We start from the raw sequence: 26,958 nt of genomic DNA on the forward strand, positions 1-26,958 counted from the left end.
GGGAAAAGTGAAAGATTTAGTTTACAAGAAAATTTGACTAAGAAATTTTGAGCAGCAGATTTCCCTGATGGCCGTCTGGCACACAGATGGAGCGAGGGAGGCTGGCTGCTGCTGCTGCTGCTGCCGAAGAGAATGGAGCAGAGGACGAAACTAGTGATGGAATGTCCATGAAGAATGTGCAGTAATGGATGGAAGTTAAGTGGGGGAATACAGCGAGCAGGCGAAGCAGAGGACTGCAAGAAGAATGTGTGAGGCTGCTGGACCACTGCAGCAGCTCTTCGCTGTACCAGGCCCTCCGCAGAGCACATGGCACTCAATCTTCCTCTGAACGTACCCCAATCTTGAATAATCCTATTGGACCTTTCCACTATATACCTGCTGGCTGGCTCATTATAATAATCATTGGAACCATTTTCCGGAAAAAAAGAAAAACATGAAAATGTTTCCGCCTTTCTTTAAATTTAGTATGCACTCATAAGATGGTCGTTTTAGGGGATTCTGATTGCAGTAAGAGAGTAAATTAATCCAGCTCAATGTCTGAACTTATTTGAGAACCTTCAAACACGAAATTTAAGGAACATGAAGGCCGTACATCTTACTCCAGAAGGAAGCCTACCCAAATTCCATCAATCATTTACTAGACAGAGACGTGCATTATGCTGAGATGGGCCTTAAATAAAATTCTACACCCCCCTTTTTCCCCGGAAGTTTTTCCTCAATTGAATTTCCCTGGAATGATGTTTTTCCCAAAGACGTAGGACCAGCGAGAGTGAAATGGGAAATTGGAAGAGAGAAAAAGTTGGAGCCACAACCAACATAATCTATAAAGAGAGGAAAATGTACACAATAAAGCGGTACTTCCGGATGAGGAATTTGTTAAGTTGGCCATACTGGAATTGGCACTAAATCGATTTTTTTTTTTTTTTTTAAGAGTTATTAATTTTTGAGACACTTTTTAGGGGGAAAACACTATTTCCTGTTCCTAGTTTCTCGAATTCGGCGAATATCTTACGAGAGAAAAAAGTGCCTCGATAGCCGAGCGGTTAAGATACTAGACCCGCAATGCTAAGATGTATTGTTGGTTTAGTGGGTTCGGTTCCCCCGGTCTTAGGCCTTGGATTTTATTTATTGGTTAATATGAGAACTTTACATTTAAGTATGTCAGGCGGTTATAGGCTAGACCCGCAATGCTAAGATGTATTGTTGGTTTAGTGGGTTCAATTCCTCCAGTCTAGGCCTTGGATTTTATTTAATGGTTAATTTTTTATTTAATGGGCATTTCTTATTAATAAAACCAGTTTTTCTTTAAGCTGGAATTTGTGTACGAATTCTAGAACCATTATCTATAATTGGTCTATTATTATATCGTAACTATTCAAACTATTCAAATAAACCATAACACTCTAAATCCATGAACTGACCTTGAAAAACGGAACATTGGAGGAGCCTCCTGTGTTAGAGAATACGATCTAATACACACACTCTCACACACACACAGAGCGAGATTTGAAACTAGAGAATGCCTGAGATATTTGCAGGTAGCTAGTAGCGAGAAAGAGGGGAGGCACACACAGAGTATTCAGGTCATGGCATTCCTGGTTACATTCTACTTCCGGTAAGTAGTCCGTGAAAGTTTGGTGTTCCTTATGACCCTCAGGATTAGCGGTACTCAAATTTTTATCATTCCTAGCTTCTTTTCCCTCCTCCATTGTGCTGCTCACTATTAGAGTTTGGCTAGTTTTATTTACAATTCATTTTTTTTTTTTAAATATTTTAATGCCAGGTCTTTTACCGAACTCACTGGGCTTCAACTTCGACTTAATACTGGTGTAGACATTCTGCATTTTATCAAAACAGCTACCAAGAGAAAGTGGGGCCCATCCTGGAGTCTACAAACCAAAAATACCCTAGTAAATACTTTAGGAAAAATGTTTTTTGGTACGTAGAGGTAGGTTTCAAATTTGGATCAGCTGATATACAGCTGTTTTAGTCGGAGACTATCACGTAATACTGCCGTAATAGATTTTCGTATGTTCACTCAGAATAAAAAACAAACATTCTTGGAAATAATTAAATAACTAATTTCCATTTTCAGGGGCCTTTTAAATATTGTTGCTAAAATTTAATAATACCGGAAATATGATAAACATCTAAACCTCTACTGCTGGACCGCAATGAATTTTCCTTCAGTGAGCTCCTAGGAAGAGGAAATCTTTTAAGGGCCAGCAGCTGGGGATTTGATCCCGGGAATTCCGCAGAAAAAAAAACCGTTGGTACCCAGTACGCTAACCACTCAGCTAATTCCTTCCCTTTCCCTTTTTTCTTACCCAAACATCTGGATGCTGTTTATTTCGCACAGTTATTTAGAACGACCAAATGGAAAATCATTCATTTCGTATTTATAATTTTACCCTGGATTAGCATCTCCAGATGTTAGCGTGAACACGACACACTCTCACACCCAACTAAAACCGGATGTTAATGAAAAAGTTTACCCACCCTCTTTCCCCCCGGAAAAGTTTCCCTCTTTAATTCCCCCCCCCCCGGGAAAATGTCCCAAAATATAAAAAAAGTCACAGATATCTGCAGGTGTGGACCTGCACAAGTTTTGCAGGAAATGGCAGCAACCAGGGGAAACTCTAAAGCAAGCTTTAAGGTTCACGCCCACTGCCCATGTTCGTAGAAAAATCTATCTCTCTATGAGAGTTAGCTTGTGATTCTAGGAACTCCCTAGAATCTTAGCCCCGGTGTCCGCACCCGTATCAGGGTCTCCTTAGCTATTGAATACCGTGCCCCCTCCTCACAGTAATACTGGAGTGCAGGCAGCCGTGTGAAGTGTTAGGTCGGTGGCTTTGTACTCTGTGAGAGAGGAGACCATACTACCTGCTCGTCCTTCTTGGAATCCAGGACTTTACCTGGCCGCAACCAGCCTCCTTTCCACCTTAACTAGGTAAGTCCCTAACTTTGAACTAGGACATCTTCTCAATTCTTCCAAACTAGTGTGGCAGGGACAACCACTGACAGCTATTTTCTCTCTTACTCGGCCCACCTCTTCGTTCTAACTACATCAAAACTCTTGGAACACATTTTGAAACACATTTAATTTAGAAAAATCTGATCGGAACCGGAAATTGTTCTGAAATTAAATAAAATATTCCAATCTAAGTAACGGAAATGCGTCAAACACGCCATCAATAAACCGGTACTTCCGGTAGGGTAGTCTCTTTACTTAAAATAATATAAAAACAGATACTAAGAATTCAAATGTAAAACGAAATTCCTAGCGGCCATTTTGGAGAAAATCGATTCAGTGAAGTGTAAACTTCCGGTCGATATTGTCGTGATTTGAGATCTAAACAATCGATTTTGAGATATACTGATCACAACCTTTTTTTGAGGAACACCTCCGCTCTCGATACGATGGAACAATCTGCCACCAAGTGAAGTCAACTTCCGGTAAAAATCCCAAGTTTAAAGATAGCTTGGAGAAATATTACAGTCTAAGCTTTTCTTTTTGCTTTATTCGTTTCTATTAAATCAGTTTCTATTTGCAGTTTTCAATTTATTTTGCCCCGTGTATGTGTGGTGACTGGCTAGCTGCTGCACTTTGTTTGACAGGGCCCGTATTTCCTTATTAAATCGATTTATTTATTTTTTTTCAAATACACCGGAACTACCCATCAGTAGCGGAAGTGTCAGAGCATGTTTTAATTTCCACATCCTTCCTCCTCACATAGAACCTCCCCTCTGTCCCTTCTATTGTATTACAATTTGATTTAGTTAGTATTTTTTTTTCTGTGCAAAAAGAACGACATTATGTATTAACTAGTAAGAATGTTATTTGGTTGAAGTTAATAATAAAAGATAACTCCATTTCAATGTTTACGTAAACGTTTTTCCGAGAAAATGGGGGGGGGGGATCTCCAGAATCTTGGAAACACCTAAATGTGCAAAAAAAATCGACATTGTATCGAAACATCGTTTTGTAACTCGATTACGCTAATCACGCGTACAGAGGTCGCCTACCCCCCCACAAAAAATAAGGACACCCCCGATGAAAATTGAAAAATCTCAAGGAGTAATGCAAACTTGTGTGGTATTAGCAACGTATTTCATCCTGGATTTAATCATTTATTTAAAGGATCGAAAAGGAGCTTACTGGTGGTAATATGGGTCCATGAAGGACCAGAAGTCTTACTTCGACCTAAACAGGACACTAGCTAGTTCTATCCCCTACCAACAAGCCAGATCATCTTTAGCGTCTACTGAGAAATCTCTGGGCTACGAACGGAGAAAATAGGAATTCCCTGCTCACACCTGAAGCTCTACCTTGTTACAGCCCAGAATTCGCTACCAGTTCGCATAAGGAGTCCTTGGACGGTCGCCTAGATCGTTTCAACAGCAATTTACCATCTAAACCCGTTTTTTGGCAGTACCAATTCCACTTACTAAGAGCGGTTTTCCAAAAGCTGTATCTGCCACAGTCATTCCCTAAAATCCTCTAATAACCTAACCTAACCCAACGTACCCTAACCTAACCCAACGTAACGTAACCTATTCTAATCTAATCTAACCTAACATAACCTAACCTACAACTCTACATTGCACTAAGCGCTCATTCAGGAACTCGTCTAAAAGCTGATCATCTCTCTCTTTTTCTCTCACTCTCTCTCTCTAAACTCGCACCTAAAACACACAGTGTGACAAATAGTTTTAAAATATCCGAAATAAACATCGTTTTGAACATTATATTTCCGTAATCATACTTCTAATGTAATGCAGAATCCAAAAAATTAAAGAAATATTTTCCTGAAGTAAAAGAAAGTAAAATCTAGATCATTGAATGAAAGTGAGAGATCACCATTTTGTGTACTGGATAACTGTGCTATTATTGGTGAGGGAGTGGCTTACGGTGCCACTACGTCATCAGCTACACTCCGCCCACTTCACAGATCCCGTTCGCCAATGAGATTAGCGAATCGTTTTTGATAATTATTTCTAGGAAAAATACTATTTAAATTTTTTTTACTAACTTTTCACCCATAGGTATTTGATATACTATCGAATAATGCAATAAAAATTGATATCTTAAAAATGTCCAAAAAAAACATGTTTTGAACATTATATTTCCGTAATCATACTTCTAATGTAATGCAGAATCCAAAAAATTAAAGAAATATTTTCCTGAAGTAAAAGAAAGTAAAATCTAGATCATTGAATGAAAGTGAGAGATCACCATTTTGTGTACTGGATAACTGTGCTATTATTGGTGAGGGAGTGGCTTACGGTGCCACTACGTCATCAGCTACACTCCGCCCACTTCACAGATCCCGTTCGCCAATGAGATTAGCGAATCGTTTTTGATAATTATTTCTAGGAAAAATACTATTTAAATTTTTTTTACTAACTTTTCACCCATAGGTATTTGATATACTATCGAATAATGCAATAAAAATTGATATCTTAAAAATGTCCAAAAAAAACATGTTTTGAACATTATATTTCCGTAATCATACTTCTAATGTAATGCAGAATCCAAAAAATTAAAGAAATATTTTCCTGAAGTAAAAGAAAGTAAAATCTAGATCATTGAATGAAAGTGAGAGATCACCATTTTGTGTACTGGATAACTGTGCTATTATTGGTGAGGGAGTGGCTTACGGTGCCACTACGTCATCAGCTACACTCCGCCCACTTCACAAATCCCGTTCGCCAATGAGATTAGCGAATCGTTTTTGATAATTATTTCTAGGAAAAATACTATTTAAATTTTTTTTACTAATTTTTCCCCCATAGGTATTTGATATACTATCGAATAATGCAATAAAAATTGATATCTTAAAAATGTCCAAAAAAAACATGTTTTGAACATTATATTTCCGTAATCATACTTCTAATGTAATGCAGAATCCAAAAAATTAAAGAAATATTTTCCTGAAGTAAAAGAAAGTAAAATCTAGATCATTGAATGAAAGTGAGAGATCACCATTTTGTGTACTGGATAACTGTGCTATTATTGGTGAGGGAGTGGCTTACGGTGCCACTACGTCATCAGCTACACTCCGCCCACTTCACAAATCCCGTTCGCCAATGAGATTAGCGAATCGTTTTTGATAATTATTTCTAGGAAAAATACTATTTAAATTTTTTTTACTAATTTTTCCCCCATAGGTATTTGATATACTATCGAATAATGCAATAAAAATTGATATCTTAAAAATGTCCAAAATAAACATGTTTTGAACATTATATTTCCGTAATCATACTTCTAATGTAATGCAGAATCCAAAAAATTAAAGAAGTATTTTCCTGAAGTAAAAGAAAGTAAAATCTAGATCATTGAATGAAAGTGAGAGATCACCATTTTGGGTACTGGATAACTGTGCTATTATTGGTGAGGGAGGGCTTACGGTGCCACTACGTCATCAGCTACACTCCGCCCACTTCACAGATCCCGTTCGCCAATGAGATTAGCGAATCGTTTTTGATAATTATTTCTAGGAAAAATACTATTTAAATTTTTTTTACTAATTTTTCCCCCATAGGTATTTGATATACTATCGAATAATGCAATAAAAATTGATATCGTAAAAATGTCCAAAATAAACATGTTTTGAACATTATATTTCCGTAATCATACTTCTAATGTAATGCGGAATCCAAAAAATTAAAGAAATATTTTCCTGAAGTAAAAGAAAGTAAAATCTAGATCATTGAATGAAAGTGAGAGATCACCATTTTGTGTACTGGATAGCTGTGCTATTATTGGTGAGGGAGTGGCTTACGGTGCCACTACGTCATCAGCTACACTCCGCCCACTTCACAAATCCCGTTCGCCAATGAGATTAGCGAATCGTTTTTGATAATTATTTCTAGGAAAAATACTATTTAAATTTTTTTTACTAATTTTTCCCCCATAGGTATTTGATATACTATCGAATAATGCAATAAAAATTGATATCTTAAAAATGTCCAAAATAAACATGTTTTGAACATTATATTTCTGGTTTCATACTTCTAATGTAATGCAGAATCCAAAAAATTAAAGAAGTATTTTCCTGAAGTAAAAGAAAGTAAAATCTAGATCATTGAATGAAAGTGAGAGATCACCATTTTGGGTACTGGATAACTGTGCTATTATTGGTGAGGGAGGGCTTACGGTGCCACTACGTCATCAGCTACACTCCGCCCACTTCACAGATCCCGTTCGCCAATGAGATTAGCGAATCGTTTTTGATAATTATTTCTAGGAAAAATACTATTTAAATTTTTTTTACTAATTTTTCCCCCATAGGTATTTGATATACTATCGAATAATGCAATAAAAATTGATATCGTAAAAATGTCCAAAATAAACATGTTTTGAACATTATATTTCCGTAATCATACTTCTAATGTAATGCAGAATCCAAAAAATTAAAGAAATATTTTCCTGAAGTAAAAGAAAGTAAAATCTAGATCATTGAATGAAAGTGAGAGATCACCATTTTGTGTACTGGATAACTGTGCTATTATTGGTGAGGGAGTGGCTTACGGTGCCTCTACGTCATCAACTACACTCCGCCCACTTCACAGATCCCGTTCGCCAATGAGATTAGCGAATCGTTTTTGATAATTATTTCTAGGAAAAATACTATTTAAATTTTTTTTACTAATTTTTCCCCCATAGGTATTTGATAAACTATCGAATAATGCAATAAAAATTGATATCGTAAAAATGTCCAAAATAAACATGTTTTGAACATTATATTTCTGGTTTCATACTTCTAATGTAATGCAGAATCCAAAAAATATTTTCCTGAAGTAAAAGAAAGTAAAAACTAGATAATTGAATGAAAGTGAAAGAGCACCATTTTGTGTACTGGATTAGTGATTTCCTGTATACCTAAATATACCATAAAGTTATCGAGTTCCTGCATTTTTTGGGGCATATTTTAGACTTTAAATGGATTATTTTCTTAATCTCCGGAGACATCAAAACTGAAAAAAAAAAACTCGACACGAAATCAACATCAACTTTTGTGAAAACAGTTCCATTATATTTAATGTCACGTTCTGTTCATTGATTATTATACCAACTAAAAACATATCAAGCAAAAAAAAAAAAAGAAAAACTAAATAAACAGTATAAATATAGAGGAAATGACGTCACACGTTTGGCGCTATCAAATTAAATACCCACCCAGTATTTAAATTGCACAATCAGCACTCTCTATGTTAATGGTTACATGTTTGTTGGAATGAAGACTTGTAATCTCTCTAAGCAATTTGATTCATCGGAAATGTTATCATCAGGCCGTTATCCACAGCCAAACAAATCATTTCTTTCATCCTCACACGACTTCCTCCTTGGTAAGACCTTGAACGTAAATTGGAAGTCTGGTAACGAGTTACAAAATTATTATATTTACATTGAATTCTATAATACGTAATTTACACCAGTGAGCTCTAAACAAGAAGTACATGTGTATTTCAGAATAACTTTAAAGGATTTCCCTTTTTTGACAGATTATGACTTCGCGAAATATTTACTTAGAAATTTCCGGTTTTACGATTTAAACACCAGGGAAAAAATTGTAAAACAAATATTTCCGGCAGAAAGCATTTTTTTATTTCTTAAAGAGCTCTCAGCTGTTCAGCTGTTTTCGACTGAGAGCTTTACCCTGTAGTCCCAGATGCCTGTGATGATGTGGAACCTTCTTTTAGTTCGACTATCTTTAGTTCACATTTTCCTAATCCTTCTCCCCTCTGTACACACATAGCTGAACCATTTCAGCTGAAGATCCACCGCTTTCTGAAGAGATGCCGAAATTCTAGCGTTCTTTCATTTGCTGCTACCGACGACGCCCTCAAGAACTTCCTCTCAAGAACTTCTGTGAGGAACTTTATTTCAGACCTGATTAAAATAGATCATGATTAAACCACTACACGTAATTATAAATTTTTCTCTAGCTACCGCCCAAAAATCAAAACAATTATTGATACAACCTAGAATATTAAACACCGAGTATGACTATGCAAAAACAGCTGTGCAAATAGAGAATACTGAATGAGGTACACAAACTAGATTTACAACAAAGATTCTAGCACCATTCATGTTCATCACCATGAATGGAATCTCTAGAAGCTCTGGGGACTTGCCTTACTTCCTTCCACTCACTAGGCTTTAGGCAAAGCGTTGTGTGATCATGACCAAAATTTCCTGTTTCGTCCAGAAATATTACGTTTTGCGGTGGCCCCGAGTTCGGAAAAGTGGAACATGGTCTTTGTGAACAAAATGTGAATCTTAATACAATTTTGACTCTGGCCTAAGGCTTTCCCTCAAGATTTGCTGGCCGCTCTAGCAAGACCTTTTTTGCTTTGCAGCAGCAAAGTCCTGCAAGAGGAGCACCTGCAAATTAAGCCTAAGTGCTGAATGCCCTTCCTGAAGACCTTCTTTAGGCTACCTTCTCTCATGAGGATGCCGAAGGCAATCCCAATCGAAGACCTAGATAGCCTTGCTCTCTCACCTAATGGTATCTACACTCCTCTTATATGCTGACAGTAAATACTGCATCCTAGATCTTCCTGAAATCTATGATCACCTTTCAAAGGCTAACTTCCACCCCGACTCTCACCCTTTCTTTGTCTAGGTCGCACTGGGACTGTGAAATTTACTGTAACAATTATTTTCAATGACCATCAATTATTAACCAGTTAAGCATAGAATTTAATTTTAAAAAAACCCTCCACAGTGTGCGGAATTAAAATCAGACAATGACGTGAGTATACACGTCGAACGCAGGACAAAACAACCAAAAGTTTACAACGTCATAATAGTCACTGCAAGCAGTTCTTCTTGAGATTACATAGCATTCAAAACTGCGCTCATTCAAAACCTTACACCGCTTCACTATGCATTGCCTATAGTTAACTAAGGACGCAAGAGCTTTTTACAAGGAAGAAAAAGAGCTTCGAATTCTGTGCAAAATGAAATCTTGCTCGTACTGAGGTCTGAACCTCTATCTAAGGTAAAAACGCCATTGCACAAGGATTGAGAGCTTCTATTTGTGTGCGTAATTCCCAATCTCTAATGCGGAGACCAAACATGTACCAACCACTTATCATTTGGCTGACTCCCTCCACCCCCTCCGTATGTAATACTTGGCAGTTCTATTGGTAAGATAAGGGAAACATCCCCATCAAATAATATTCTTATTGTATTTTATTAAAATTTCGAGTTTTTCGTAGTTAATGGCAATTTTATATTTTTCACAACGAGTATACACGTCGAACGCACTGTAACAGAGATTTAGTTTGACGTGTATATACGTGTATTAACTGGTTAATGAAATGAACAGCTGAAACAGATCATGTTGCCTAAATTATTATACCATTATTACAAATAAAAGTAAACATTTTCCTAAACAACTCTAAAATACTGTTGATTTTCTCCGCACGTAGCACGAACGTAATTTCTATTTCTAACCGATTTCGGATCATTTTCATCCATCTTTAGAGTCTGATTTACCAATTCGACGAAGGGAATTTGAATTCCACAAATGTTTGGAATAAATGCAACACTTGGTTGAATGAGGTTACATAAAATGTTTATAAACAAGATTAAATTTTTGTAAGTTATTAAAAATAAAGTTAATGAAAACAAGTACTTATTGAAGTACAAATACTTATATGTTTATTGTTAAGTAATTTTTGGGAATCATAAAGTTGGTGGGTGAATTTAAATCAGCATCACTAAACTATGTACTTCACTGTTACTGAAATGGTTGACTTACAACATTGATGAACATGTGTTTATAACCATTTAAGGAATATTTCTTAAATAAGTAAAATCTTAAAAAGAACATTTTAAACAGTGAAGAACCGCTACAGGCTCGTTTGTTCATTGCGAGAATGTGGCAAATGTTCTAAATCGTGTGTTATAGCGTGATATGGTGAGATTTGGCAGCTGTCAGCGAATGACATCGAAAAGCAGCGTGACCCACAACCTCTTTGATTTGCCACTATGCTCCACCAACTCGCAAGTTGATCGTGGCAAAACTATAGTTGTACATATTTGAAAACCCACATAATCCTTAAGTACACACACGTTTTCATTAACTTTATTTTACTATTTTTACAATTTTGAACTGCGAGTTGTGGCTATTAAATAACGAGACTATTGCTGTAAAACATTTTATTTTAAATTTATACATATTTAGTTATTATCACCTTCAATGCACACCCCCTCCCCTATCCCTACAACGCTCCACAGCGAATTTACCATTGTTCAGAAACAGTGCTGGAAGTCTTTTTCTGTGAGCTCCTGCATGACGCGTGCAGCTTTTTCTTTCACAGCTTCTACGGACCGAAAAATCGTGTTCCTTTTAATGCAGATTTGACTTTGGGGGACAGATAAAAGTCACATGGGGCGGCCAGGTCAGGCGAATAAGGCGGATGGCCTAATAAACTGGGATGTTGTACTTGGCTAGAAACGTCGCCTTGACAGACAATGCAGTGTGAGACGGTGCGGTCTTGATGGAGAACCCCGTGACTTGTTCTTCCGCAAAATCGGGTCGTTTTTATCCTTACTCTTTCACGGAGTTGAGCAAGCACCTCACGCGGTAGTAATGTTGATTAATTATAATCGATATTTTCATCCATTTTGGATATGGAAGCGCGACCCGGGCGGTCATCATCTCCGACGTCTTCTCAACCATCTTGGAAACTCTTGAACCACTCAAAAACTCGCGCACGTGATAAACATTCATCGCCATAAACTTCTTTTAATAAAAGACTTATCTTAACTTATTAAGTAGCGGTTTTACCCAAGTTTTGATGTGAAATTTCACGACAATTCTTTGCTCTACTACACATGTGTAGTATCATGTTATCACGGCAAAACGAAACTAACACCTATTACACAAACGACGACGGTTCCGGTCAGACACAGATTTCTCAACAAACACGCCGAGACGCTGCAATCGAAAGAGATGGCTTTACGCTGCACAGCTGTCGGTCGTTAGGATTTCTGTAGCAGCATCGGTCTCGTTATTTAATAGCCACACTTCGTATTTATTTACTAAGTATCACATGAAAACACCTGTAACCTCTCTCACTCAGTCTGCAAGGATACTAAATTACAAAGACCATAAGTGGAGGTTAAATTTTCAGTGCTTAACTGATCAATCGATAAAAATTCTCAACCAGTCAGAAACTGGTAAAATCCAGCCAGATATGGCTTTCCTTACCTGGCATTATGAAACGTAGCAGAAGTGGAAGAACCGATAGCACCAAATCCTACACCTACGGCTAGTCCTTCCGGAATATTATGCACAGTAATCGCTATAATCAATAGCAATATCCTTTTCCATTGCAAACGGGCATCGTGTGTCGGTATGGCTGGCTTTGGGTGACGATTAGTTGTATGAGGTCTTCGTCTTGTCACAGTTGTACCCACATTACCATCTTCTACGCTGTCCGTTACTGCGAACATTGTTTAAAAAAATATATATATTAACAAGTTTAAAAATTTAACTGTAAATATGCATATAATCGTTCTCATATTAATACGAGTACAATACAAAGCATAAAATGAACAAGAGTTTCGTTAATGTTGAAAGGATTTGGGATATACATATTTGCAAGCAGCAAACATTTCCTAGCAATAATCAACTATTATTTCCCTCATTACGACCAATGTCCATGATTTCGAAGATCTCTTTCTAGAGAACAAGTGATGGGAACTTCTTTTATTCCAGGTTCAAAATGAGATTAGCTAGGAAAAAACATTGCTTATTTTATAATACCAAGATTTATAAAATATTTGGTTAATTATGCCATTGATAGTGTGTAATTAGAGTAGAAAGAATGCTCAACACCTTCTTCTTAGAAAACACTTAGTTTCGTTTCCCCTTTACAATAACATTCGCCTGAAGAAGAAGACGACAATAGATGAACTCTCCTAATTTGGTAGCTGGGGGTGAATAAATAAGCAAGTTTTGATGGCCAACATTGCAAACATAAATCCATAAGGAACCCCCAAAGACTGAATCACATTGCTGCAACACACTGTCTGCCTATTTGCACGCTCCTGAATCTTCTGTCCTGACATCGAGAACGAGTTCAACAAGAGAGATCTTCTTCCATCGCTTAGTGCTGTTCGACAATTTTTGGCTGCGTATGCTCTTCGCAGAACTACCCGATAAAACGGTTCGACCGTTTGCTGAAGTTATTATTATTTTTTTTTTTTTTTTTTTGAAAAGCTCTCGTCATCTAGCATACTTTGGTGAGGCCCGCATAAACATATCTGATCCCCTAAACGTTCTCATCGTCAAACCACTCGGTAAGTTGCCACAATGATGGAGGGTGGCCAGAGCACAGTTGTAGAACGCGCTTGCAACGTTTAAAAAAAAAAAATGTTCAGAATTGGGAACTTTGCTAGAATATTAGTAAGACAAATGTCAAGCTCAATTGCTGCACGGAGATTATGCGTGTTTTATGCTAGTCGAATGTAACGGGTTCTTCTTGCATTAATTCGAGCAATCTCTTTCCCCCTGAGTACATCAATGTCTGAAGAGAATACGATTTAATCAATCTCCATCCATTACTAAGGAGTCGCAATGATTTCAAACATCTACAATGTTTTTCTTGACAAAAATCTGCTGATATGCCAGCACTCAACAAGGAAATTCAAGGTCATTCTCATTTCTGAAGGCTCTGCCGCAGAGTTCATTGGAGAACGAAAAAGATAATAGACTGATGGGAGTCGACATCTACAGATTTAAAAAAACTATATTTTTGTCATTAGCGTACAAAGCATTAGACGAAGGGCTGCCCAATATTGTTAGGCTCTACTCCGCCGCAGTAGCTATCTTCGCTGGTGCTTCAACTTCTTCAATATGGGCGGGCACCTGTTATGTCTACAACACAGAGCACATATCGACATTAGTGGGCTACCCACTAATGCGACGCAGATGAGCCTGGATGGATATAGACCTGGCCTATTTCGTGGAGCCTGGGAAGATTACGTGGATTGCCTAGTCGCTAGCATCTATCAGAATACACTGGTACTTCTTTCAGCCAGGATGAAGTGCCTATTTTTCACCACGATTTAAAGCGAGCCTCGATTGGTAGGTAGAATAGTAATACCACATTGGGCTGCCCTTTACACCCACCTTGCTCTGCCAATCTGCCGACCTTCTCGTTACCTTCGACCCCACATAGGGAAACCAGGCCTCTCAATCTCTATCTTTAATTCAATTATTACGAGTTTCAGATGAATTACTACATCTTTCTCAAGGCGGAATAGCTAGCAATGCACAGCTGCGTTACTTGCTGATTTCTCTGCAGCCTATAGAATAATGCGTTCTATGTTACACCAGAGTTGTAACACGATTTTCTGAGTCTTGGACGTGGCGATGGCTTTCGGGGTTTAGGCTATATAATTGCTTCTTATGCCAGAAATTTTCACAGTGGCACTTTTTGTTAACCCCAATTAGAGCAAAAAAGGTTTAGAGTAGGCGAGAGTTCCCGTTTTTGGACGAACAACAAACCATATATGTGACAACACGCTGACTTTCTTTCTGTCTTTTTCTTTGCAAGATTCGTTCAACTGTGCTCGGATCACTCTCGATAGAGCCACTGATTCCAAACTGAGTGATCGGGTAGTTCTCCGTCCAAGAACATCTTCCTCACATACGCACTAATTTGTTGAACAGCCTTTGCGGCTAAGGAGACCTTGGTAAACTCGTTCAGGAGAGGTCGACCCCAGAGCATCAGGTTTACTTGACATTCCATTCTTCAGATCCTGCAAATAGACAAACTTTTAGCCACAATCGCAACTACGTATGTTTTCATGAAAAACTGTTGATGATTGACATTTATCCCACTATAGTACATTTTCATGGCAATATCCCCTTTCATCCTTTCTCTTAACAAAAACCCAACTTATAAAGGGTGACACAAGCTCGGCTAATCAAAAACGCCCCTTAAACAATGTTTTTCTTTTCTTAACTGCTTTCTTGGTGGTAACCTTTTTTTCTGCTTTTCCTTCCATTCTTAGAACCAAATTATAAACCATTAGAAGATTGGTTCACAAATTTTAGAGCAATCTAAAGGCTAACAAATCTTAAAATAGATTAAAAAATGCCAAATATATACACTGAAATACACAGAAACATAAAATACACATACATTCAGTAGATTAGAACATAACAAATCTTTCAAGCAAATAAATCATAAAATGAACCAAATTCAAAATTGAAGTAGTAACATAAAAAAAAAATGGAGAACTTGGAGCAAAACAAAATATTTTGCAAAAGATGTTTAATTTGGCCCCAGACCAAGAAACTCATTATGTTCATTTAAGGGAGTCCTTCAACATCTAGCAATGCCGGATGTGTACGCCGCTCCATCTGAGCTCCAAACATTCTCCCAGACACATTAAACCCAAGGATACTCTCAATACTGTCTTGTGCCTGGTCACCCGAGCGAGTCCACTCACCAAACCTAACCCATACTTTTAACAGATCCTACACCCTGCCTGATCCCTTTCAAAAGAATAACTTTGTGACCAGGAAACATCCTTCCACGGTCATCCCTTATTCTTCAAAGTTTCAACTTCTATTTCACAAAAAATGCCAGAGAATATTCGCTGATACAGGACCATAATAGGTTGTTGGGATCCCACGACAGCCGATTAACTCTTATCTTATCTTCTATCCTGGCATGATATTCATGCGTTCAGGCCTGCAAGCAAACTCTAGCTCCAGCTAATCCCCATTGGACAATTTTGATCTTCTTCTTCATCAAAGCCCTTTAAGGACCTTCGCCTCCACACAATTTTTCCTTTCCAACCTTCTGAGCTATCCTTCTTTTAACCGTTTCACTTCCTACATCTCAAAGTTCAGCTCATCGAAATCAGAGTTTCCACTTTTTCTTCGCCGCCCTTACGGGTGGCCAATGAACAGCCCTCTTCTACGTTCTCTTTTTTTCCATCCTCTCCAGAGGACGTAACCATCTCACCCTCTTTACATTTTAATACCCTTACAATACCCTCCTCATTACATAGTACAATTCCTGGCTGGATCTGATCCTCCAACTTTCACTGGACCTCACTGCTCAAGGCTTTAAAACGCCTGTGAGAGTGAATTTCTTAATTTCTCTCCTTTCCAACCTTCTGAGCTATCCTTCTTTTAACCGTTTCACTCCCAACATTTCAAGGTTCTGCTCAACATCATCGAAATCCAGAGTTTCCTCGGTCATCATCATCCAGCCAATGAACAGCTTACGTTCTCTTTCTTCTCCATCCTCTCCAGGGGACGCAACCACCTCATCCTCTTCCATTTTACCACCCTTACAATACCCTGCTCATTACATAGTACAATTCCTAGCTGAATCTGATCCTCCAACTTTCACTGGACCTCAATGCTCAATGCTTTAAAACGCCTGTGGGAGTGAATTACCCCCCCCCCCCACACACACTCTAAAGTGACGCTAAACCTTCCCAGACTATAACCTAACATTCAGGCTGTGTGGCGTTGTCGTCAGCACACTCTGGTGGCAATTTTACATACTTATAGGCTTAAAGTTGTCTATGTTATACTTAGTATCTTCATTGTCATTGCATTTACCTGCTTACAATTAACATTCTTCTATACACAAAGTTAAAAATACTTGTAAAATTGCCACCAGAGTGTGCTGACGACAACGCCACACAGCCTGAATGTTAGGTTATAGTCTGGGAAGGTTTAGCGTCACTTTAGAGTGTTTACGTTACATAGTGTTTTTATAGTGTTTCAACGACAGTGATATATAAACTAGTAATTTAATTCTTCTTTACAGGTATTTTATTGTATGTATGTATCTGTGGCTTGGTGCAAGAAGTGCCAATGTCAGATTTTGGTAAAAATGAGTAAAAAATCTGTTTTCATATATATTAACCATCAGAATTTTTCTTGCAAGGAGTGCCGAAGTCAATTTCAAAGTAGTAACTGAGTTACTAAAACTTACTAATGCCAATGTCAAAATTTAGCATCAATATTCCCCCCCTCTCAAGGTAAACCAAAGAGGACGTACACTCGTAATCCCTTTTTTGACATTGGCACTTCTTGCACTAAGCCACAGGTATTAATTTTTTTTATAAAATTATATTCTTTACAGAATAATAAAATCTGTTTAAAAAAAAACAAGTCTTACAAATTAAATTACTAGTTTATAAGTTCCGGGTCAATGAACACTATGAAAACATTCTAACGAACTATGTAAATGTAAACACTCCAAAGTAATGCTTAACCTTCCCAGACTGTAACCTAACATTCTGGTTGTGTAGAGTTGTTGTCAGCACACTGTGATGGCAATTTTTACATACTTAAAGGCTACTTAAGTATGTTAACAACATTCACATCTACTTCAATTTTTTTTTCTCACAACTACCACAACAAGTTTTATTACGAAAATTACGATTGTGGCCATGCAATCAAAATTCACAAAATTAGCTTCATGCTCACTCTCTGTCTACGATCAAATTGGAATCTACCAAAATTTCCTGTCTAAATATACGTATAACAATTTATTTTAAAATTCATTTCATTTTAAACATAAAATAAATCAAATTCACGGGGAAAAATAGAATAAAATAAATAAAATAAACAATATTAACAAAAAAATATATAATATTGGATTGATTATAATACCTTCACTAATTGGTTCAATAAAAATTGAACTCTCTGATCTATGGCGGTGGAAATAATCATTTTTTTTATTGTTCTTGTCATATATGGCTAAAACAATAAGAACAAGAATTTTAGTGCTCATAAAAGAACAAAAAAATATTTCAATAAAATCAATCAAAATCAATAAAACTACACAACTACAAGTGATGACAATAAACCACACTAATCTTTTAATATGAGACCAATTTGCCATGTGTTCATTTTCAAAAGTCATTTTCCTTAAGAAGTTATTTTGCTTAAAAAGAATTGAAACCCAAATCTGGCGCAGGACAGCCTCACCGATTTCTTCTCGTTGCATTTCTCACAGATCGTAGCTCGCAAAAAAAATGCGTCATTCATATTGTTTATAGCAATTGTTGTTCTTATACTAGCTCCCCACTCTAATTCATAATCGTAAATTTGATTACGTACACTTTTTGTAATTCAATACTTTACCTAACTTGACCTTACATTGATTTTCTTTATGAATGAATTGTTATTAGGGCCGGATTTTTTCCTATAGGCTATCTCAGGCTTCAGCCTAGAGCCTCTTGGATCAAGAGGGGCCTCCAGGCAAAATGTTAGCAAAATTAAAATTACACTATTATAAAAACAGTACCAATAACAACATGTTTCACTTAACATATTGATATATATCATAGTAGTGATGTATTTTATTATCTCTCATATAATTTACAAATTTAAAAATGGGCGGTGAAAGGGCCCCTCATAAGTGGAATAGTCTAGGGCAGTGATGGGCAAAGTACGGCCCGCGAGCCAACTCCGGCCCGCCGAGGGTCCATCGACATGGATAGTATATGGCCCGCTATAATTACGTTTTGACGGTCGAGAAGTATAAAGTAGATTCTACTTTATAGAATAATAGATGCATAACCTATAGGTGAAGCTAAATTAGCCGCGTAGTTACACAAGTGTGTAATGCTGTAATGTTTTTATAATATTATGATTAAAAGCTTTAACACAAAATGCATTTTTTCTATAATTCTGGCCCTCCTCTAGAATTTCTTAAACTTTGTGGCCCCTCATTAAAAAAGTTTGCCCACCACTGGTCTAGGGCCTCTTTTCATCTAAATCCGGCCCTGATTGTTATGATGATATTTTGGTTTAATGAGGTGTAAATAGGGGGGAATACGCTGGGAGGTTAGCGAATACTGGGGATTCCAATGCGGAGGTCAGGGTTCGATGATATTTGGTTAGCGAATACTGGGGATTCCAATGCGAAGCTGCGCGGGTTCGAATCCAGCAGCTGGTGGATCTTAGATTTATCTCTTACTAGGAGCTTCTTTACAGCTCACTGTCCGGTGAAAGAGAATGTTGTCTGTAACGTGAGAACATTATCCAGAGACGAGGGTGCACTGGAAAAAGTTCCAGGCCGCCAATGACTTCAGATGTTGACGTGGCCTCAAAAAAAAATCAATAAAATAATGTGTAAATGAAGTCAAACATCATCCTTTTTTTGGTTAAGGTGGGGGAGGGGGGGTTATTTATCCAGCAAAAAAATTTATTTTTCAACTGTGGGCATGTTAAAACCTTTCTGGTACTGAGGGTGCTACAATGTAAGGCAGAAAAATAAATTTCTCGCACCCTTTCATAATTATGCTGAATTTCCCTCGGATAATCATAAAATGCTCGACCCTTTTTACTGTTTTTGCGATTTTCACTTGAAAAGCATCAAAAGTTGCATTGATCTTTTACTTTGTTGATCTCACCTATAAAATTGATTCACCTATGAGAGATCATTGACGTAATAGGATTTAAGTTAAGATGTCAGCTTCCTCAGTTTCATTTTATTGCAAGAAATCCAATAATAAAAATTTCTAAGTCTGAAGAAAATTTGTACCCAGAACTGTGAGAGTTGCAGTAATAGAAAATTCGTGTGATTGAACGTAACCAGAGGTTTCTTTATGCACCTGTGCGTGTGTGCATGAACAGCATGAATGAAACTAGAAATATGAGAGAAAAAAAAAAGGTTAAAGTCCAAAGTTAAGAAACATCTTTGGGTTATTATAAAAAATAAGAAGGGATGAGACCAACACCAACCAACACAAGCCAAAACCAAAACAGTGGATCATGGATTGTCCAGTAATGTGAATTTAATGTGTACAGGTTTAGAAAATAATTGTTTTAATAGAGAAGGGGTTGACTGAGTGGTCAGCGAATACTGGATTCCAACGCGGGGAGGTCATGGGTTCGAATCCAGCTGATGACCCTTAGAATTTTTTTTTTTTCTTCCTAGGAGCTCCTTACAGCTCACTATCCTGTCCGTAAAGGTTTCCCACCAGAATAGTATCATTCCAAAGCTTGGAAATGGCTCTTCAGAGCTCAATATACTCGAGATTATAGATTATAATTAATGAAGTTGTTTTCTTCAATTATGGCTCTTGTAATTTGGGGAGGGGTAAACAAAAAGAGGCTACCGACCTCTGACTTGACGTATTTTCTCAATTACTCATGAACATATGTTATCTAATTGAACTGATAATTGCATTAATTCAAGGCAAAGTTAGATAACTTCTTATTTTTTTTTTCAGTAATCCCACCTTGAAAGATAAGAGGCGTTTCATTGTTTTTGATATTAACAGTACACATAAAAGCAATGTCATTCAATCAAGAATCAATCTGTCAACAACATTCTTTACTTTTCTTTACGCCAATTATTACGTCATTTCTATGTATTAACAATATTCTACTTAACAGGACGTGTTTAGTTATCGATGTATCGATAGAGCCCTTAACGTAAATTACAAGCAGATGAGTAATCTGCAATTATATAACCTACTACGAAACTTAACCAAGGCATTACATAAGCCAATTGCATTCCAGGTTTATTTGGTAACCATGGAGACAGACATTTTCCAAAAAATATGTTTAGAAAAAACACTAGAAACTAATTCTGTTACGTCACACTTCCAGTAATAGTTATTTATTTAACAAGTGCGGAAAGTAGTACTTTTCCTCACGCGAGGCAGGGTTTGCACGCACGAGCGAGCGAAGCGAGGAGGAAAATACTTTACACTCGAGTTAAATATTATATTTTTTCTGCAACCATTAGGGTTATTAACTAAAAAATTATTAACTAATTATTTATTAAAGTATTATTTTTATTTCTATATTCCTTTCAATATTTATTTTAGTTTTTAATATTCGTTTTTTAATTATTTAGTTACGTTAAATAAGCTTATTAAAGTTTTACAGAAAATATTTATGTTAATAACAAAACTTCTTATATCAAGGAAGCACAATAAAGTTTTTCCACTCACTAGTGAGGAAAGTGACACTAATGGGAATTTTTCCCCACTAGTGAGGTAAAGGTGGGCACGTTTTAAATTAACTAGTTGACACAAAATAAGTCATTAGATAAAATTATTGAAAACGAACTATTTGCTTATACAAGCAATTTTATACCTTCCACAGTATGAATAGAAGTGCAACGTTAATGGTATTAAATCTACAATCACACTACAGATTATTTTGGAAAAATTAAAAAGAAAAATGGCAGGGGTTTTAATTGCCACACTATCTACAGCTACACTTTAGAAGATGATTGGAGTGTTAAAAGCGCTACATGCATGGGTTATTTCATGGACGTTTTTCACTATTCTTTGGGTGTCTTGTTAACTCAAAACTTTCTACAACAGAAATCAATAAATTACTACGAACAGATTTAGAATATATTATGTTCAAACATACCTAATAGTAGTGTTGGCGATTCTATGCCCATTTTGGAGATCAAAATGTCGGCCGCAAATGTAAACGCTGCGCCCAATAGAAAGCCAACACAGGCAGGTATGAAGGCTAATCGTCCATCTTCGCCGTAAGCCTCCGATTCTTTGGCCATCTCTATGGCTGGAGCTAACAGTGACCAGTATGAAGCGGCTGTCATCACGCCCGCTGCAAATCCAAGACTGCTATCCAAAAGTTTTGGCTGTGGGTCAATGGGAATCAATTTTTAGGTAAATTTTAATCACTTTTTTTTTTATTAAAATTGCAACATGGCGGATTTAATAAAGCGAGGATATATCTTCCAGCTGTTCCAACTCGGAATATTTGATCCTTATTAACATTATAGTTTTTACATTACCCTGAAAAATATGTCGGTTATATTTCCTTACAGATGCCTTTTCCAACCAACAAGAGGAAGTGAACTATCAATTGAATAAAAAAAAGGTTCAATAATTTTATTTAGAATCGATTTCAATAGTACATTGGCAATAGTCCCCTCCATCAGTACCCAAAACATGAGACCAACGTTACAAGAAAAATGCACCTTAAGAAGGAATCTAATGCCCTAAAAGAGCTACTCCTCGCATTAGACAAGGAAAGTAAAAAAGGACTAAATACATGGTGGTGTCCCCTTCTGGCTCAAGAAGAAGACCATTATAATTTGGTTGTTGTAGGCAAACTATTGCTTTGAAGCTGTTGATCGTTTCACGTACCTTGGAGTAGAATTAAACTGCGTGGAAAACAAGGGAAGTGAGGAGATCAGATGGAGAATCATGGCAGGAAGTACAAGCTTACTTTGGGCCTGCAAAAACATTTGAAATCAAGACGGTTAACCTGACAAACCAAAACTTAAAATGTACAAATCGCTGATTAGGGCCGATAGTGTGGCTATGGGAGCTGAAACATGGACCCTGAAAAAGTTGCAGACCAATTGGGTCTTAGGGTCTTTGAAAGAAAGATACTCAGACGCATATTTGGCCCAGTTTGCTGTACACGGCACATGGCTGAGTTAGGAAGATTAGAGAGAACTTGATGAACTCATGGGGCTTGAGAATATTAGTTAGGTTTTGTCAAGTCGAGAAGACTAAGTTTGGCTTGGGCATATAGAGGAGATTACCAAGAGGGACCTGATGACAAGAAAAAATAATGAAACCAGGAGTTTTGTTGGAAAAAGAAGAAGAAGAGGGCGTCCCAGAACGAGCTGGTTGAGTGATGAGGAGCAGAACTTGCGAGTGGCTGCAAGGAGGACGAAGGCGTTAGATCGGGGGATACCTGGAACAGGATTGTACGGGAGGCCAAAATTCATAATCGAACTGTAGGATAAGTAAGAAGTAAGAAGAAATCTATCGAACTCCTTCCTCACAAATACCCTTAATCGATTTTTTTTTCCTCGAAAAATGTTTCAAATAAAAGTTATCGAACTAATTAGTTCACCAAGTTTATGAGAAATATCAAATCTCAACTATCTCGAGTTTTTAGTTTTTTCATTTATACAGTGGATACTCACCAACCCACACGTAAAAACCACTGTTTCCGGTCTCAGAGAGCTCCACTAAACGATATTTCCGGTGAATTTTTGCCCCCCCAAAAAAAAATCGATTAACTGCACGATTACAGTACCTTTCTCTTTATTACTACAGTAGAATAATGGCAAGTAATTTTCAAGAATCTCTCCACTTCTTCGTATTAGAATGAATTCACATTTATTCATATTCATTTTTTTAAATAATTTATAATTCATAATTAACCATTTAATTCGTAATTTAATTAAAAATAAAATGAAATAAGACAAAAAATGCATAAAAAAATTTCAATTATTTTTCTGTAATAATAATGAAAATCTAAATTAAGTTCACCAAAATAATAAATCAATCAAAAGTCATTAATATTCATCTTAATTAATAATAAAGGAGAATGCATGGTTGGTTGGCCACGTCACTAGTCTTCAATAAGATCTAATGTAGACTGACATGTAATCAATTTAAGGCCACAATTAATTCTGCCTCTAAGTTAGTATATACAGATGTATGATCATAGAATCGAGTTTGTTTAAATAACCTTAGTATTATTTTTAGAACATTCGAAATTCTATCAATAAAACTTGAAACTGAAAACAAAACAAAAAATAAACGTTTTCTTCTATTTTCAGAACTAAGGAATTGATTTATTGTCAATAATTCAGAAGCTACTAAAATGTCAAAAAAGGCTAAATGCAATTCTAAGAAATATAATAATATAAGAGTATAAGAAATTGGCAGATTGGCAAATGGGAAAGGAGAGCCCAACATATTTCAGTGAACTGCACTCGTCTATATAAAAATTAATTAGAATTAAACATTCACATTAAATTCTAAATTTGGAAAAATATAGACTTGAGCGTAAGGGTCACTTATATATATTTCCCGGTTTTACACTTGGGTACAACCTAGGATCTGTTACTTTTTATTTAGACAAAAATAAAAAGTAACAGATAACTTAATTCCAAGTAGAGCTTAGGTAGATTTAAGCCCTGCTCTATGAAGTTTTCTTTTCTTTTTTCTTGGCGCATCGACAGCCACGGTGCCAAGTTTCTCTTTTGTTGTATTCTAAGACGATTTTATGATATATGTAAAATATTTATGAGTAAGGAATGTCTAATTACAAATTTTTACACCGAAAGTAAAAACCCACTAGATTAGATTATATGAGGGATTAGAATGGACTATGACACTGTGACCAGAAGAAGGATTCATTGTGGCATCCCTTAATCAGAACACCACTAAAAATTCTGTCAGGCTAGACTTACTTAGAAGTCTGGTAGGAGGCATCTGGGTAAAGTATAATGGTGTGGATTTTTCCTTGTGCGCCGAACAAGGGCGATCCTTTAGAACTTTGTGCCATTCAAAAAAGTCTAAGAAGGTTTCCTTCAAAGGTACCTTACGTAAAGGGCTTTAACACTTCTAAGGGTAGATATATTTTTAGGTGGTTTTTGGGAGGGAGTTTTGACGTCACCGTTTCTATGAACGTATAATTTTAATAAGTTAAACACGTGAACGTGTAAAATTTCATGTACTATCGGTTCATACTTCTATCTATTAAGAAAATGTAATTACATAAATTTTAGTAAGAGAAAGAAAAAGGTAAGAGAAATTCCTCCATTGAATTTAATTTTTCTTCATCAATTCAATGAATTAAATCAAAATAATCAACTATTTTGTTTTAAAGACTTACCTGAGTTCCTTTGAAAAATATCACCATGAGGGCACCGGCTGCCGTTAATGCCCAAGTGAAGAAAGTACCCAAAAGGGCTTGGACTAACGGCCTATATTCCTTGATCATCTCTATTGAATTTTTTTATGTACTACATAAATTATAATTCCAATCCATTGTAGTGTACAGAAAAAAAAATTAAAATTTAAAAACATAAAACTCTCCAGACCTGTTGTCACAAAGACGACGTTGTAGTAGACACTGATAACCTTCCCATCACTTTGTCACAAACGTTTGTACTGAAATAAAAAGCTGAAATCCCAGAATTCATTAGTGTCACACTAACTTGACTATCAAATCATCTACCTCAAAGAAAAGATGATTTATGCACCGTCACACATTTAGCATCGTACTAAATTAAACTTTTATGTTGGTAAAGACATACTAAATTAAAAACAATATCACTTGTAATACAAAAAAATTAAAATAAATGTACACAGTGAATAAATTTTAATAACAGCTTTTAGAACTGAAACTTCGTTTTTTTTTTTTTTTTGAAGAGTAACAAGTATCCATTAATCCAGTTTTGTCTGACTTGTATATTCACAACCCAATTAAGAAATATGTGTACACAACTCAGTAGGAATGTTAATAGCAATAATTATTTATTTAATGAAACTCACAAAACTATACGACAATCCTGGTGTTAATCAAACTAAATTAAACTTCAATGTAACCTCACTACAGTTTACAAGTATAGCCTAGCTCTGGCTACAACAGAGCACTCTTACAGAAACTTGCCGAACCGAAACATCACGTATAATTTATTTTTAATAATTAAAACTTTATTTAATAAAATTAAGTTTGAACTCTAATATCAAAGTTTAAATTTAAACTTTGAGACATATTTAATAGTTACTAAAATTAGCTTATTTGCAGAACATTATCAAATTTGTGAAGCCTTAATCGAATTGCCTTAACATAAATTTTCTTGAATATAAGATTAAATGAAGTCTTTTAAGTTATTTTGATATAAGATATTATTCGTCAGAATGGAGGGGAATCTCTACGCTATTCAAAGCACTTTTGGGCCCACACTCAAAGAAAAACAATAGCAACCAACCTAGGATGAAAAGGCGGGCCCAAACATGAGTCACCAAAAGAATCACAGCTTGCCGAACGAATCTAACAATAGGCGGAAACAGCCTAAACCCATAATTCTACTCCTATAAAAAAAAAAACCCAAATCTAACCTTTTCATATTCTTAACAATCAATATTAAGAATTAAAAATAGTATTTAAAAAAAAGGAAATTTCTCTTTAGGTGAATTCTATAAATTTTACCCAATAACAGTTATAGATCTGTACGAGGGTAATTATTTTGAAGAAAATCAGAACCAGTTTCGTGAAAACTTAAAAAAAACAAAAAAACCGTGGCGCCACGGTAGCCGAGCGGTTAAGAGACGAGACCTGCGAAGCTAATATCCATTGAGGTACTGGGGTTCGATTCCCGGTCTTAGAGGCCTTGGATTTTATTTAATGGTTAATAAAAGAAATCTACAGTAAAGTATGTTTGCTAGCCGCCTCCTTCCACAACACCTAATTGGTAGTTGGACGTAAAACCCCGCCTGAAAAAATAGGCAATTACTTTACTTTACTTTTAAGTGCATACCGTTCTCGAAAACTTACCATTACAAAAAATAATAACGTTCAGTCTCAGTCAACCGATTGATCGAAAATTCCACTTTATCAAGTTTTCGAGAGTTTTTCCAGAACAGATCTATCGATTAACTTCAAACTTTGTATCCTTATTACATACTTTATTGATATATATCTTTTATCAACTGACCTACCAGGCCGTAGTTTTAATTTTGAACATTTTTTCAGGTAACCTAATTAAAGTACATATGGTTTTTAGTGACGCTCTGATCATAGGCACCGTTCAAGAATTTCGTACTATGCAATATTTTTAGCACGAAATATAAATCAAAATTTCGAATTAAAATTACGTCTGTCCACCGGAAGTATGAATACAGCGAATGGCTTTATAAAGTTTCTGTAATGTTTCTGGCAGTCGCCAAAAGATTTTCAACTTATACGTAACGTATTACTGTGAAAATGTATAATGTTGAAATCAACTACGTCTTTTAGCAAAAACACTTCCTCAATATAATATAACTTCGTAAATGACGATGAGGAAAAGTCGTATCAAGGTTTTTTTAAAAATTGATTTGTAGTCTTATCGCTTTCAATTCTGGTAATTCATCAAATTCTACTGAAGATGCCACATTAGATCACAGTTAGAGCGAAGTTTGCCAAGGTAATGGAACAC

At 36.2% G+C, this 26,958-nt stretch overlaps 1 protein-coding gene across 3 annotated transcripts in view; it reads right to left on the reverse strand.

Annotated features, from left to right (window-relative positions):
• Zip48C (Zinc/iron regulated transporter-related protein 48C) overlaps positions 1 to 25,416 on the reverse strand; it is a 104,229-nt gene extending 78,813 nt beyond the window's left edge. The window contains exons 1-4 of one of the 3 annotated variants that reach the window (XM_074112791.1): positions 24,648 to 25,416; positions 21,405 to 21,639; positions 17,676 to 17,762; positions 12,231 to 12,465 (exon numbers count right to left, since the gene is read on the reverse strand). In XM_074112791.1, the coding sequence (XP_073968892.1) occupies positions 12,231 to 12,465; positions 17,676 to 17,762; positions 21,405 to 21,639; positions 24,648 to 24,755 (665 nt within the window). In that variant the 5' untranslated portion in view covers positions 24,756 to 25,416. The remainder of the gene's footprint in view (positions 1 to 12,230; positions 12,466 to 17,675; positions 17,763 to 21,404; positions 21,640 to 24,647) is intronic. The other 2 variants (XM_074112789.1, XM_074112790.1) reach the window with 2 other exon arrangements.
• Positions 25,417 to 26,958: the final 1,542 nt, after the last annotated feature.

Source organism: Rhodnius prolixus, unplaced genomic scaffold (genome assembly GCF_049639745.1).
Source record: "Rhodnius prolixus isolate KJV_2025 unplaced genomic scaffold, Rpr scaffold_1, whole genome shotgun sequence".
In the NCBI taxonomy this organism is placed as follows: Eukaryota; Metazoa; Arthropoda; class Insecta; order Hemiptera; family Reduviidae; genus Rhodnius; species Rhodnius prolixus.